Source organism: Danio rerio, chromosome 1, assembly GCF_052040795.2.
Source record: "Danio rerio strain M-AB ecotype USA chromosome 1, GRCz13ab, whole genome shotgun sequence".
Classification (NCBI taxonomy): domain Eukaryota; kingdom Metazoa; phylum Chordata; class Actinopteri; order Cypriniformes; family Danionidae; genus Danio; species Danio rerio.
The window spans coordinates 57,881,321-57,896,165 of record NC_141021.1 but is presented as its reverse complement, the minus strand read 5'-3'; the positions used below and the strand labels follow the sequence as shown (position 1 = coordinate 57,896,165).

General features: G+C 37.5%; 1 protein-coding gene across 1 annotated transcript; it reads left to right on the top strand.

Annotated features, from left to right (window-relative positions):
• Positions 1-330: 330 nt before the first annotated feature.
• zgc:158803 lies at positions 331-14,426 on the top strand. Its single transcript, NM_001089547.3, is given in 14 exon segments — positions 331-902; positions 3,174-3,268; positions 3,963-4,061; positions 4,608-4,718; positions 5,950-6,093; positions 6,721-6,897; positions 8,631-8,809; positions 10,278-10,307; positions 10,400-10,537; positions 12,186-12,526; positions 12,611-12,992; positions 13,027-13,152; positions 13,183-13,454; positions 13,503-14,426. Coding segments are annotated over 10 exon segments (1,254 nt in total). The 5' UTR covers positions 331-841; the 3' UTR covers positions 12,406-12,526; positions 12,611-12,992; positions 13,027-13,152; positions 13,183-13,454; positions 13,503-14,426.
• The last annotated feature ends 419 nt before the right edge of the window (positions 14,427-14,845 follow it).

The window sequence follows — 14,845 nt, the reverse complement described above, 5'->3', positions numbered from 1 at the left end:
TGAAAGCCGTGATTTTTGATATATAAAATAAAAACAACACATTATACACACTAGTGTCATTAAATCACTTCTCTTGCCTATATATGGTCAATGACCAAACTAAAACCTGAAAAGTTCTTTAAAATTGTGAAGGTAGTGATTATTTTCTCAAGTTTGACAATAAATTCCGACATGTTTAACGTGACTTTTCTATTCGACACCATCACGCTGGTCCACATGTTCTGATGACCTCACAATGGCCCGACTGCAGCAGCGCCATCGTCGTGACGTCACCGCCCATCAGCCAATCAGCGCTCGAGCTCTGCGGCACTTCCTCGAGGCCGCGCGACCGAGCGGGAGCAGTGCGCGTGGGTCGGAAGTCTCATTCCGAGAGAAAAGAGAAAAACAGAAATAAAACAATAAAGCAACAACAAATAAACACTGTCAAAACTTTGCGAATATGGACCATCACACAACATAGCGATACACGGACTGATAAAGCAGCGTTAGGACTGATATATAAGCGCTCATAAGGCGGACTGAGGGGCGCCGGGGAAGAGTTAACCGTTAGCCGCTTAATGCTAACGCACGAGACTAACTCACTGATTTATGATTTGACTGATTTCAGCGGGATTTCTGAGATATAAACCGCACAATCTGAGGGATAGTAAACACAGGAGTGGACGTGCTGTTAGTAGGACGTGTGTTAGTGAGTTTAAGAAGGCGGTTTTAGCAGTTTTTTCGGCGGCCGCTAGAGTCGAGGCCTGCTGTATGAGGAGTTTTGGGTAGCAGTCAGGTAAACAACTCTGCTTTACTGTGAAACCAGCTCTTTTACTCGTGTTAGGGCAGTAAAGTGGTTAAGATGTCGGCCCAGGCCCAGATGAGAGCCATGCTGGACCAGCTGATGGGGACTGGCAGAGATGGTAAGTGACTCTTTCATTCTCTTCAAATCGAAACTAAACTATTATTTTGGTTTTTAGTATGTTATTTATGGACTTGTTGAATTATAATGAGGTAAAGTTGTTATTATGATCGCACAATTATGACTTTCTTCTTAATAATGTCATTTCTGAGAAGTATTATTTGCCAATTCTAAATAGGGAAATCATATTAGCCAGAGACTATCGATGTAAAGTTGGTTCTTATGCTTTCTGCAGTAGAATATAATTACTTCTAAATAGTAAAATCACATTAGCAGCTAATGATTAACGTTATTAAAGTAGTGCATTATTGTTCAAAGTCAAATAAATGTGCTAGTTTTGTTTTTAAGTCACTGTTAAAGGAAGTCATACACATGCTATTTCAAACTGAATATTCAAAGTAGCGTGGTAAACACAATATAGGGACTGAGACACAAGTTGTCAATTCTTAAAAGTGAACTTTACCTCAATTAATTGTGTATATGTTGATATTTGGGTAATTTGTTTAATAGATCAGTTCAAGACTAATATTTTCAATCATTTCATGTCACTGTAATTATTGAATTGATTGACAAAAATCATGTATGATAGATTTTTTTTTTCGTATCATGAATTTCTGTATTTAGTTATTTTCAATATTTTTGGTTTGTTCATTTTCCCAGTGATGGGTTGCAGCTGGAAGGGCATCCGCTGCGTAAAACATATGCTGGAATAGAGGTAAAGTTGGTTTTATATTTGGATATTTAGAAATTCTCCTTAATATAAGTTCAGAAAAGTATTCTTTGCAAATTCGAAATAGGGAAATCATATTAGCAACAAATGTCTATCAAAGTAACTTACAACATTGTTCACAGTGAATTAGATAGTGTCAAAGTAACATGGTGAACAATATAGAGACTGCTAAATGAACGAATGTGTGAATATAAAACCAACTTTACCTCTATTATTCTGAATAGGTTGGCGGTTCATTCCGCTGTGGTGACCCCAGATTAAAAAAGGGATTAAACTGAAAAGAAAATGAATTAATGAATGGTTTGTTTATGATTTAAACTAAATTCCATTCATTCTTGTTGATTCTTATGATTGAATTGATTTTATAAAAATACAATCATAATTCGTATGATTTGTCTGGTATGATTCTATAACATATCAGTCTGGCTTAAATCTGTATTTCTTTTCACTTATTGAACTATTTTCGTGCATATGTTATGTTGGGATGTTGTTGTTTGTGGTTAATTTTACTAATGTGAGTTCATGAGAATCATGATTAAGCCGCTTACTGTGATTGGAAAGGATGATGTCATAATTTCATGAATTTTTTTTTTTACATATATTCCTGAAATCATTTTTGAATTGACATGAATTATAGTTCATGATTATAGTTTTTTGTTGTTGTTGCCATGACTTTAGGGTTGTTGTTCTTTTTATTTGTTTATTTTAACTTTTTGACTGATCTGAAATGAATAACATACATTTTGATGAGATTCATGGTTAATTTGGTGTCGACGAATAGATTATGATTCATATGCCAGGATGATAAATATGACTTTGTTGACGACTTGACATGACTTCAAGAGTCACGAGTTTTACAGTTTGGCTAGAATGATTTTATACCACTGATATATTATATTAAATTGAGATTTATAGAATAGTATTAATTTCAATTAAATTTAATCTCGATTAAATCGCAGGGCCTTCCAGCTGCAACCCATTACTGGGAAACATCCATACACACTCAATTACACAATTATATATATACCACATGTTTTTGGACTTGTGGGGGAAATGAAGCACCCAGCCAAGGGTCAAACAAGCGACCTTCTTGCTGTGAGGCGATTGTGCTATCCACTACGCCACCGTGCTGCCCTGATCTGACTAGATGGACAACAGAAAGTATATGAAAAAAACAATAAAATCATATTGACATAACCTTAAAATTTATTTATTTCTTTTTTTTACTAATATGATTTGATTCATATAATTTACCTGTAGTCTTTTCATTGCTCTTAGGATTTTGATGATTAGTTGACGGTTCATTCCGCTGTGGCGCTGTGAGACCAAGCCAAAGGGAAATGATTGAATGATTAAAATTTGATTATTATTATTGTTAAATTATTCTATTTCAGTCAAATTTTGTTAGGATTTACTGTCCATTATTCACATGATGTTTAATTATATAATTTTGTCAACATGTATTCATAATTGTGTTGGTTTTTCTAGATTTGATACGATTCATTTTTTTAATACTCATATTTTGTGTCTGTTTTCTGTCAGGCGACACAATGCGTCAGAGGATCAAGTTCACAGATGAGCGTGTGTGTAAGAGTCACCTGCTGGAGTCCTGTCCGCACGATATACTGTCAGGAACTGTGAGTATCTCCTCTTTAAGGTCAGGGCTAGTCCTTATTAAAGCTGCCTGATAAATCAAAATGACTAATCAAAACCTGGATTTGTCATGCACATCTTGTCAGGGAAGCAGGCTCTGTTATCATTAGTAAATCTCATTCGAAGGCTAACTCCAAACACCCACAAAGAGGGAACCCAGGAAATCTGCATAGGATTGCGTTATAAACAGAAGATTAAACTGCTTTTATTTATGCAGCATGACTGATTATCACATCATCTCACGGGAGGATTTATTTTAAACACTCGACTGAAGTTATGAATTGAGATTGGAGCAAAAATATGTTATCGCTTGTGGTATTTTACATGCATCATTTACTAAACTGAGCCGTAGTTCACACAGAATGATTATCTGAATGCTGAATGATTATCTTGATTTCATTTTAAGTCGTCTGTGATTATAAACGTGATATTGTGATTTCGCAATAAATGCTGCTCCACCTGAAAGCACCTGCTAGAGATTTACTACAGAGCCGGCTTTACTGACAATGCGCATTAAATAGTTTTGATTACTCTTGCAGACCTTGTCTTCATTTCTTTGCTGTTATAACTTTGCTCATCCAAAACCTGTTTGATGATCATTGCTCTTCATTTACACTCACATTACGATCTCCAGAGTTTTAAAGCAGTCTGTAATCCACTATGTTTGTGTTTGCGCAGCGCATGGATCTGGGAGAGTGTGTGAAGATTCACGATCTGGCTCTGAGAGCGGATTATGAGATCGCATCTAAACAGCAGGAGTTTTTCTTTGAGCTGGATGTGAGTATGAGCTTTTTTGTTTACATCTTTGGATGGGCATTTTGATGAATGTTTTGTTTGTATTACGTCGCATGTCCACCTTAGATATTCAGCCTGACTTTAAATGTCAATATTGCAACAAAAACCATATAGTTGTGGATTGCCCTATTTTTTTATTTTATTAGACAATAATTTTTATCTAAAGAGACTTTAAAAGAAATATTTGTAAATGTGAATCCTAGATTTTTTTTATCAAAAGTAAACCTAAACTATTAAAAAATATATAAAATAATAATAAGTTCAACAGGAGAGCTAATAATTATGGCCTTAACTGTAATTGTGTGCTCTGTATTGTCTTATTATAATATTTCACATACTATTATTATTATTATTTTGGAAAACATGTCATATTTTGAGTAGAACTGTATTAACTGTGTTAGTCCGGCCCTCTAAAAATCCACCTTATTGTCTAATGTTGCCCTTAATGTGGGAAAAGTGATTGTCCACCACTGTTCTTATAGTATTAAATGTGTGTAAACGTCTGATGGTGGTGTTTTTTTTCTTAAGGCTGCTGAGCATCTTCAGTCCTTCATCGCAGACTGTGACCGAAGAACCGAACTGGCCAAAAAACGACTGGCAGAAACGCAGGAAGAGATCAGCGCTGAAGTCGCCGCAAAGGTAGAAAACAGCTCATCTGAAGTTTCAAATGCTTCTTATTCATGTGCTTTTTCACTTTTATGTTGCAGTTTCACACACCTGCTGAGCAGAGTTACGGTTTACAGCTATGATATCTCATGGTTCAACACAATACAATACAATATTTATTTATAGAGCACATTTAAAAACAACCATGGTTGACCAAGTGCTGTACATAAGAGTGCTAAAAACAGAGAAGCAGAATATAAAAGAAACATTTTACAGATAAGAGCAATAAAACAGCGATCAAGGAGTATTAAAAGCGAGAGAAAATAGATCGGTCTTTAAAACAGACTTAAACACAGAGATGGAGAGTGAATGTCTAATGTGAATCGTGAATGTGAGTTTAGGACCAGCAACAGCAAACGCTCGATCACCTCGTTTTTTAATGCGTGTTCTGGGCATGGTGAGTAAGTTGAGATCGTAAGATCTTAATGATCGAGAGAGGGTATATGGACAAAGCAAGTCAGTAAGGTACTGAGGAGCAAGATTATTGACGGCTTTGTAGACGAATAATACAATTTTAAAATCTATTCTGTATTTAATGGGTAACCAGTGAAGTGCAGCTAATATTGGAGTAGTCTATAGCTGCTGCATTTTGAACCAGCTGCAGACGCGAGAGAGAAGACTGAGAAATACCAAATTAAAGAGCGTTACAGTAATCTAGACGTGTTATGAAGGCATGAATCACCTCTTGAAAATTTTTCTGGGATAAAAATGGCTTGACTTTAGCCAGTTGTCGGAGGTGGTAAAAGCAGGATTTAACGACAGTACTGATCAGTTTGTCAAATTTTAAGTTTTCGTCAAACATAACACCTAGATTTCTTACACACTGGGTAATATGCGGGGCCAAGGATCCCACATTGACATCTAACAGAGGATTTTCTTTGTGCCCAAATAAAATTGTCAGTTTTTTTTTTTTTTTAATTTAAATGTAAAAAATTGCTTGAAAGCCGAAGTTTAAGCTCCTCTAAGCAAGCCAGGAGTGACTTTATAGATATTAAAAATAGCCAGTATCCACTTCAATGACTTTATACATATTAAAAATGTATTTGGCCTTTATCATCAATGCTGTGTGTGTTCACTGTTGTCATCATCTGACTGTTTGCCAGTGTGTTGATCTGTTTTTATTATTGTTTTGAATGTTTTGCTTGTTTTGTTAGGTTGTTTTTTCATGTGTGTGTGTTCACTGCTGTGTTCCTCTGTTGTTCAGGCGGAGCGCGTGCACGAGCTGAACGAGGAGATCGGGAAGCTGCTGGCGCGTGCAGAGCAGCTAGGCGGCGAGGGGAACGTGGACGAGGCCCAACAGGTGCTGGAGAAGGTGGAGAAGACACGCACTCTGAAGAAAGAGGCAGAGGTCAGTGAGGGGTCAGAGGTCACAGAGCAGCTGCAAATGTTGTGCTCCTTGTTTTTTTTTCTTTTTCTTTTTACTCTGTATGGTTTTCTATATTACATATAAAAATATTTTATATTTTTATTTTCTTTAGCTGTTTTTAAATATACTCTTTAGGAACATATAACCAGTATATTATAGATACAGTTAAAGTCAAAATAATTAGGCCTTTATTTAAATAATTCAAAGCGCTACTTCAACATTATATGCTTTATTTTATTTATTCATGTCTAAGGTTTTTCTATTACGTTTTTATCTCTTTATGTTATTCCATAATTAATTTAGTTATAATTTATCTCCATTTTTTTTTTCAAATACAGGCAGTCCTATAAACCTTTCACTGCATGTTGTACTGTGTATGACTGTGTATGTGGCTAATAAAATTAGAGAGCTGAATCACTTGTAGTTCACCCTTTATTATCTGTGGGGATTTGTTTTGGTTATTTTGACTGGAAACTTCTTAAACAGGAAGTTGACACCCATAATATATACAATGCAGTAGTCAAAGGTGGATATAAAGCGCTTATAATTGCAGTATTACAGTTTTAAATATATATTTATATTTACTTTATATATTACTTTATATTTCAGGACATCTACCGCAACTCCATGCCCGCGTCCAGTTTCCAGCAGCAGAAGTTGCGTGTGTGTGAGGTGTGCTCTGCTTACCTCGGCCTCCACGATAATGACCGCAGACTCGCAGATCATTTCGGAGGAAAACTGCATATAGGCTTCATCGAAATCCGAGAAAAACTTGAAAAACTGAGGGTAAGACTGCAGCACATGCATCATATCATGCTTTTTTTCTCTTATTGCACTTCAGTAACAACCTCTGACACATTTTAAAAAATACATATATTATTTCTGTATACATTTATATGAGTCTACATAGATAAATGTATTTGAGTTTACATGATATGTAGGCCCAGACAGAAACTGTGGAAGTTTCTTGCCATTTCTGAGCAAGAAACTTTTTTTTTTTTTTTTTTTTGGAAATTTTTTTAATAAAAAATCTGCGGATTTATGTTGAATGATTTTTTGGGAGAATCTAACTACGAACGTAATATATTAAATAAAGAAAGACCCTTCTAACTTTTATTTAATGTTTGCGATGCAAATCCAATTACAGCCTCTTATTTGGTTAACAAAGCAAGTCTCTCATGTAATATGTCTAATAAAAGACAGATAATATTGCTTCATAAACTGTATTGTAAATAAATAATATGAACATTTTCACATTAGTCAATAATACTACAGAAAATAATTTAAAACTGAATAAATATAATTTACACAAGTAAATAAATAGTCTCAGCGATGGGCTAAAATGTGCAGATTCTGTGTGGGCCTAATGTAATGTATTTACATTACATATTTACTAATGTCTGTATGTTGTGTTTTACTTGTCTTGTTGATCTGTGTGCACTATTTTGTTATGTGGTGATTATTAGGAGTAATGCAATATCAATCCTCTTTGTAGCTGCTGTTACATGTTCTGGTTGACATTAAAGTTCACTTTGACTTTGACATGAAGTTGATCATGACAAAAATCTATCTTTTAGCAATATATATATATATATATATATATATATATATATATATATATATAACAAAACCATATCATTTGTGTAAATTCAATCAGTTGTTAGTGCTGGGCAAAAGTTAAATGCAGTTAGTCACATCCAAATTAAAAATTTGTTTTGACGTAACATATTTGTATTATTATTAAAAAAACTATACAAAACAATTTTGTTACATATATATTTAAATTTATGTATAATTTATATCATATACACATGCATTTTATGTCTAAATATACATTAACAATTTCTCAAATATATGCATGCATGTGTGTATGTATTTATACAAAATAAATATACAAAGTGCGCACACTTAAATTATGTCAAAACCAGCTCATTTACCAAAACCCCACACTTTGGAAGACAAATGTTGCCAGGTATGCTGTTATTCATGTTTCTGTTTGCATCTTCATAATGGCACGTAATATTGCACCTAAATTAATTATGAACAAGTATAACCTTGTGTATTATGACACCAAAACAAACAACAGAGCATTATCTGGAATGATAAGGTGCATCCCAAATCGCATATGAATGCACTATTGTACACCATTTTGTAGTATAAATAGTGTCAGTTGTGCAATGTGAGTGAGTTGATTATGCTGCCTTCTGATGGTGGATGTAATTATACTCATGGCAGCTACTATATAATAGTTTGGTAATTCATTTGAGTAATTTGGCCACCTTCAAATTGCATCTGGGTAACTATTTAAATTTTCTGGTTAGTAAAAAAAAAAAAAAAAAAAAGTGTCATTCATTCATTTCTTAAAATTCTTATACTATGCGGTCTGTTGAGTGTGTAAATGCATAAGTACACAGTGCATTAGTGTATAGTGTGCCAGAAATAGTATATATATATATATATATAGTCACGTTGCACAGCTGTAGTTCAGCTTGTGATGGATGATCTGTTGTTGTTTCCAGAAAGCTGTGACGGAGAAGCAGGAGCGTATGCGCACGAAGAGGAGAGAGGAGCGCGACCGAGAGGAGGAGCGAGCCCGAGAGTGGGAGATGGAGAGAGAAAGGGAACGAGAGAGAGAGCGGGAGAGAGAGAGAGAACGAGAAAGGGAGAGAGAGAGGGACAGAGAGAGAGACCGCAGGAGGTGCGTTTGGTTTATTCTCATGGAGTTTCTGAATGCTGGTAATGTGGTGGACAGCAGTACAGTCGGCAGCATTTCTGTAGTATCAGCAAAACCATCAAAGTTGTCCTGAAACTATTGATTAACTTCCATTCTTGTCTTGGAACTTTTTTTTAATTATCTCTTAGGGGTTTTACCGTCATTTGTATAGGACAGTAAACATTTGACAGACTGAAAAGTGTGGGGAGTAGAGTAAGGGGAAGGATTGACAAAGAACCTAAAGCCGGGAATCTAACTCAGGTTGCCGTGAGCAGCTCGGTTCTGTGTTGATGCACTAACCACTAAACTATTGGCCCAGACTGTCTCAGAACAATTTTTAATTAATTTTTTGATTTACTTTAAATTTGTATCACTGTAGTTTGAATTTTTCTGAAATTAAAAATTATTTAATTTATTAATATTTGTAAATATAAATTGATTCTCCAGTTGTGTAATTTAATTAAATGTGGAGTTGATTGTGTTTAGTGTTACTATTCAAATTAACTATTTAAATTAACTTTTTATTAAACTTTGTGATGATATAATGTTATAATAATTTTAATTGTGATTAAATATGTATTTTGCTATGCTAATATTAAAAATAATATAGGTTAAAATTATTATTTTTATTTTTTAGATTTATTTAAAATTACTTTATCCATTTTGAAATGTCTTTAAGATAGATTTTTTTAAGAAACCAACGTTTAAATAATTAAAAAATAAAAAAACATTTAAAAAAAATTTTTTATTATTTATTTTTTTATTTTTTTATCTACTTCTTAACATTAACAAATGCAACTGGTGTTTTTAAAAAATTACATTTAGATATTTTAGTTGACGTCACCTCATACTTTTGTTTCTCATCAAATCTCCTGACGAATCAAATGCTCTTTTGTATCTCACGTCGCACCCCCTTCAAGGTCCTATTGCTAATTATTCTTCAACTCAACCACTTTCCCTGGCAGAGCTGTGATGAAATGAAATGCTATTGGCTGTTTTAAAAGTTCTCAAGTTCGGTGTGATCAAACATGATTTCATTTATTAATTTTCCTTCAGCTTAGTCCCTTTATTTATTAGAGGTCGCCACAGTGGAATGATCCGCCAACTTATCCAGCATATGTTTTGCATAGGTTTTTGGGAAACACCCATACACTCTCACATTCAAACACTCACATACTACAGCCAATTTAGTTCATCAATTCCCCTATAGCTTATGTGTTTGGACTGTGTGGGAAAACCGGAGCACCCAGAGGAAACCCACGCCAACATGGGGAGAACATTCAAACTCCACACAGAAATGCCTACTGGCCCAGCCAGCACTCAAACCAGTGACCTTCTTGCTGTGAGGCGACAGTGCTAGCCACTGTGTCGCCCCCCAAACATGATTTTAAAGACATTTAAATGACAGAAGCATCATGATATTTAGTGTTTGTCTTCTTTGCTGTGTCCGCAGGTCCAGATCCAGGAGTGGAGAACGCTATCGGTGAGCGTCTGCTTTATCTAGCCTAACGTCTCTCTCTCTCTCTCTCTCTTAGCTAAGCAGTGTTTATATTGATGTGTGTTTGTGTTTCTCAGGGAAGGAGGAAGCTCGTCTTCTCATCGCTCTCGCCGTCATCGTGAGGATGGAGAGAGAGAACGGGAGCGAGAGAGAAAACACAGACACAAAGATCGCCATCGCTCTCGCTCTCATTCACACAGGAGCAAGAGGAAGAGGTGCGGGAACACTTTCACTTCTGTTTAATAACCAGTGTTAACAACAACATGTTTAATACTCATAATACAACATAATGCTTATAATATTATGTAATATAATGCTATACAGTGAAACACTGTCAGTTCTGTTTAAAAACCAGGTAACAGCAACAACAAATACTTTAATAAATGCATTACTCTTTGTTAATTAATGCATCTACTTAACTATTTAAAAAAAATAACTATTAACTGTTAGTAGCATCACCAATACAGTTAAATATAGTATCATGTAATATAACTCTCATAGTTTAATATATATATATATATATATATATATATATATATATATATATATATATATATATATACATACATATAATGCCCACAATATAATTCTTTTAATATAAAAGAATATAATATAATGCTCAAAATAAAATATTTAATATTATATATAATAATTATATAATATTCATTTATATAATGTAACATATTGCTTATAATATAATCCTCATAATATTATAATATATAGATTCAACAAGGTACTGGAAATATTCCTCAGAGATTTTGCTCCATATTGACATGATAGCATCACGCAGTTGCTGCAGATTTGTCGGCTGCACATCAATGATGCGATTCTCCCGTTGCACCACATCCCAAAGGTGCTCTGTTGGATTGAGGTCTGGTGACTGTGGAGGCCATTTGAGTTCAGTGAACTCATTGTCATGTTCAAGAAACCAGTCTGAGATGATTCATGCTTTATGACATGGCTCTTTATCCTGCTGGAAGCAGCCATCAGAAGATGGGTACACTGTGGTCATTAAGGGATGGACATGGTCAGCAGCAATACTCAGGTAGGCTGTGGCATTGACACGATGCTCAGTTGGTACTAATGGACCCAAAGTGTGCCAAGAAAATCTCCCCCACATCGTTACACCAACACCAGCCTGAACTGTTGATACAAGGCAGGATGGATCCATGCTTTTATAATGTTGATGCCAAAATCTGACCCACCCATCTGAATGTGGCAGCAGAAATAGACTCATCAGAGCAGGCAACGTTTCTCCAATCTTCTATTGTCCAGTTTTGGTGAGTCTGTGTGAATTCTAGCCTCAGTTTCCTGTTCTTAGCTGACAGGAGTGCCACCCGGTGTGCTCTTCTGCTGCTGTAGCCCATCTGCCTCAAGGTTGGACGTGTTGTGTGTTCAGAGATGCTCTTCTGCAGATCTCGGTTTTAACGAGTGCTGATTTGAGTTACTGTTGCCTTTCTATCTGCTGGAACCAGTCTGGCCATTCTCCTCTGACCTCTGGCATCAACAAGGCATTTGCACCCACAGAACTGCCGCTCACTAAATATTTTCTCTATATAGGACCGTTCTCCGTATACCTAGAGATGGTTGTGCATGAAAATCCCAGTAGATCAGCAGTTTCTGAAATACTCAGAGCAGCAACCAAGTGCCACATTCAAAGTCACTTGAATCACCTTTCTGCCCCATCCTGATGCTCCGTTTGACCTGCAGCAGATCGTCTTGACCACGTCTTGACCTAAATGCATTGATTCCATGTAACTGGCTGATTAGAAATTTGCGTTAACAAGCAGTTGGACAGGTGTACCTAATAAAGTGGCCGGTGACTGTGCAATGTATTGCTCACTGTTTCTCCCGCTCCTCCAGGTCTTCCCACACCAGAGATCAGGAGCGTCCGCCGTCTGAGGAGCTGTGGAGGGAGAGCTGCGCTGTGGAGGAGCGGTGGCGGGACGACGGCCGGCGGGACACAGAGAGAGAGAGATCGCCCAGCACCGAGCTGAGCCGCATGAGGGAGCGCGAGCGGTCTGTGTCTCTGGAGAGAGAACAGAGATCCAGCTCTGAGGAGAGAGAGTCTGGAGAGATCTAAAACACAGCCGTCTGAAAACACATGATGCAGAGAGAGAGAGAGAGAGAGAGTGTGTGTGTGTGTGAGTGAGAGTCTTGGGAAATCTAGAACACACCCGTCTGAAAACATATGATGCAGAGAGAAAGTGTGTGTGTGTGTGTGTGTGTGTGTGTGTGTGTGTGTGTGTGTGTGTGTGTGTGTGTGTGTGTGTGTGTGTGTGTGAGACAGAGTCTGGAGAGATCTAGATCAGTGTTTCTCAACCATGTTCCTGAAGGAGCCCCAGCTCTGCACATTTCCATGTCTCCTTAACCAAACACAGCTGATTCAGATCATCAGCTCATTAGCAGAGACTGAAAGAGCAGTAATGGCCGTGACGGACAAAGGAGACATCCAAAACATGCAGTGCTGGTGGTGTTCCAGGACAGAGGTCGAGAAACACTGATCTACAACACAACCGACTGAAATCACATGATTCAGAGAGAAAGAGAGAGAGAGAGAGAGTGTGTGTGTGTGTGTATCAGAGAGAGAGAGAGAGAGAGAGAGAGTCTGGAGAAGTCTAGAAAAACATCTGATCACAATCAGATTCTGATGGCCAGTGAATGCAGAGAGTGTGTGTGTGTGTGTGTGTGTGTGTGTGTGTGTGTGTGTGTGTGAGAGGTATGTGTGTGCATGCGTGAGGGAATGTGTTTAGGAGTGTATGTGCGCATGCTAGTATGTGCATTTATAAGTGCATGTGTGGTCGCCCTAGTATGTGAGTGTATGTAAAAGTGTGTGTGTATGTGTGTGCAAAGAATTGCTTGTGTGTGTGTGTGTGTGTGTGTTTCAGAAAGATAGAGTCTGGAGAAGTCTAGAACAACATATGATCAGAATCAGATCCTGATGGCCAGTGAGCGCAGAGAGAGTGTGTGTGTGTGTAAGCGTGTGTGTGTGTGCACGCATGAGAGATTGTGTGTAAAAGTGTATGTGTCTGTGCTTGTGTGTGCATGTAAGTTTGTGTGGTCGCCCTTGTGTGTGAGTGTTTGTAGGAGTGTGTGTGTGTGCATGAGTGTGCAAACAATTGCTTGCTCGTGTGTGTGTTTGTGTGTGTGTGTGTGTGTGTGTGTGTTTCAGAGAGAGTCTGAAGAAGTCTAGAACAACAACTGATCACAATCAGATCATCCTGATGTCCAGTGAATGCAGAGAGAGTGTGTGTGAGCGTCCTTGAGTGTACATGCGGGAAAGAATGTGCGTAAGAGTGTATGTACGCGTGCATGTGTTTTTGCCCTTGTTTGTAAGAGTGAGTGTGTGTATAAGTGTGCAAACAATTGCTTGTGTGTGTGTGTGTGTGTCAGAGAGAGAGAGTCTGAAGAAGTCTAGAACAACATCTGATCACACTCTGATCCTGATGGCCAGTGAATGCAGTGTGCAAGCGTGTATGTGTGGTCGCCCTTTGTATGCAAGTGTGTGAGAGTGAGTGTGTGTTAGAGTGAGTGAGTGTGAGAGCTGCATCATTATTTGACCCTCAGACAGCCGGTGTTGCTCTGATCTTCTCTGCAAACCAAAAGAACAGCTGAGGGAGGGAAGGGAGCGAGCGCGTTTAGACGTAGTTCAATTTTTTATGTTGCAAAGAAAATAAAATAAGAGCAGGCGGAGGAAGAAAAGCCCTGCGGGATATAAAACCACCACTGAAGAAGTCTTGTTCATCATTTTACAACTGCTTATTATTATTTTCCTTTTTTATTAAAGCTCTTTGAATGACTGATTTGACGTGGAGATTGTTATTTTGCTCTTCTCTGTTCTGCTGATTTCATTTCACCTGTAAACCTGGATTAAAATGTGATTTCTTTTCCTTCCTCCTACAAAAACCGCACCAGTGTCTGCACACACGAGCCTCCGCACGCGTCTCTGACTGGGTTGTTACATGGTTTCTGACGCTACGTGATGTGTGCGGAGCTCCTCTTTGGATCACTCTTTGGTTTTGCGGTGTTGAGCGGTTGTCTTGAAAACTTCATCTTGCCTTGTCATTCATGCTATGAAACAATAAATCTGTTGCTTTCATTGTTTGAAGTGTTTCGGGGCTGCTTCTTTAAAGCAAGTCATGCATTTTCCTTTGGCTGAGTGCAGGGGTGTCCAAACTCAATCCTTTAGGGCCGGTGTCCTGGAGAGTTTAGCTCCAACCCTAATTAAACACACCTGACCAGCTAATTAAGCTCTTACTATATACTAGTACAGGAGTGGCCAACCCTGTTCCTGGAGAGCCACCTTCCTGCAGATTTCAGTTGCTACCCATATCAAACACACCTGAACCAATTAATTAGGACCTGAACACCACATGATAATTACAGGCAGGTGTGTTTGATATGGGTTGCAACTGAAATCTCCAGAAAGGTGGCTCTCCAGGAACAGGGTTGGCCACCCCTGTACTAGAAACTTCCAGCCAGATGTGTTGAAGCAAGTTGGAGGTAAACCAGGGGTCACCAAT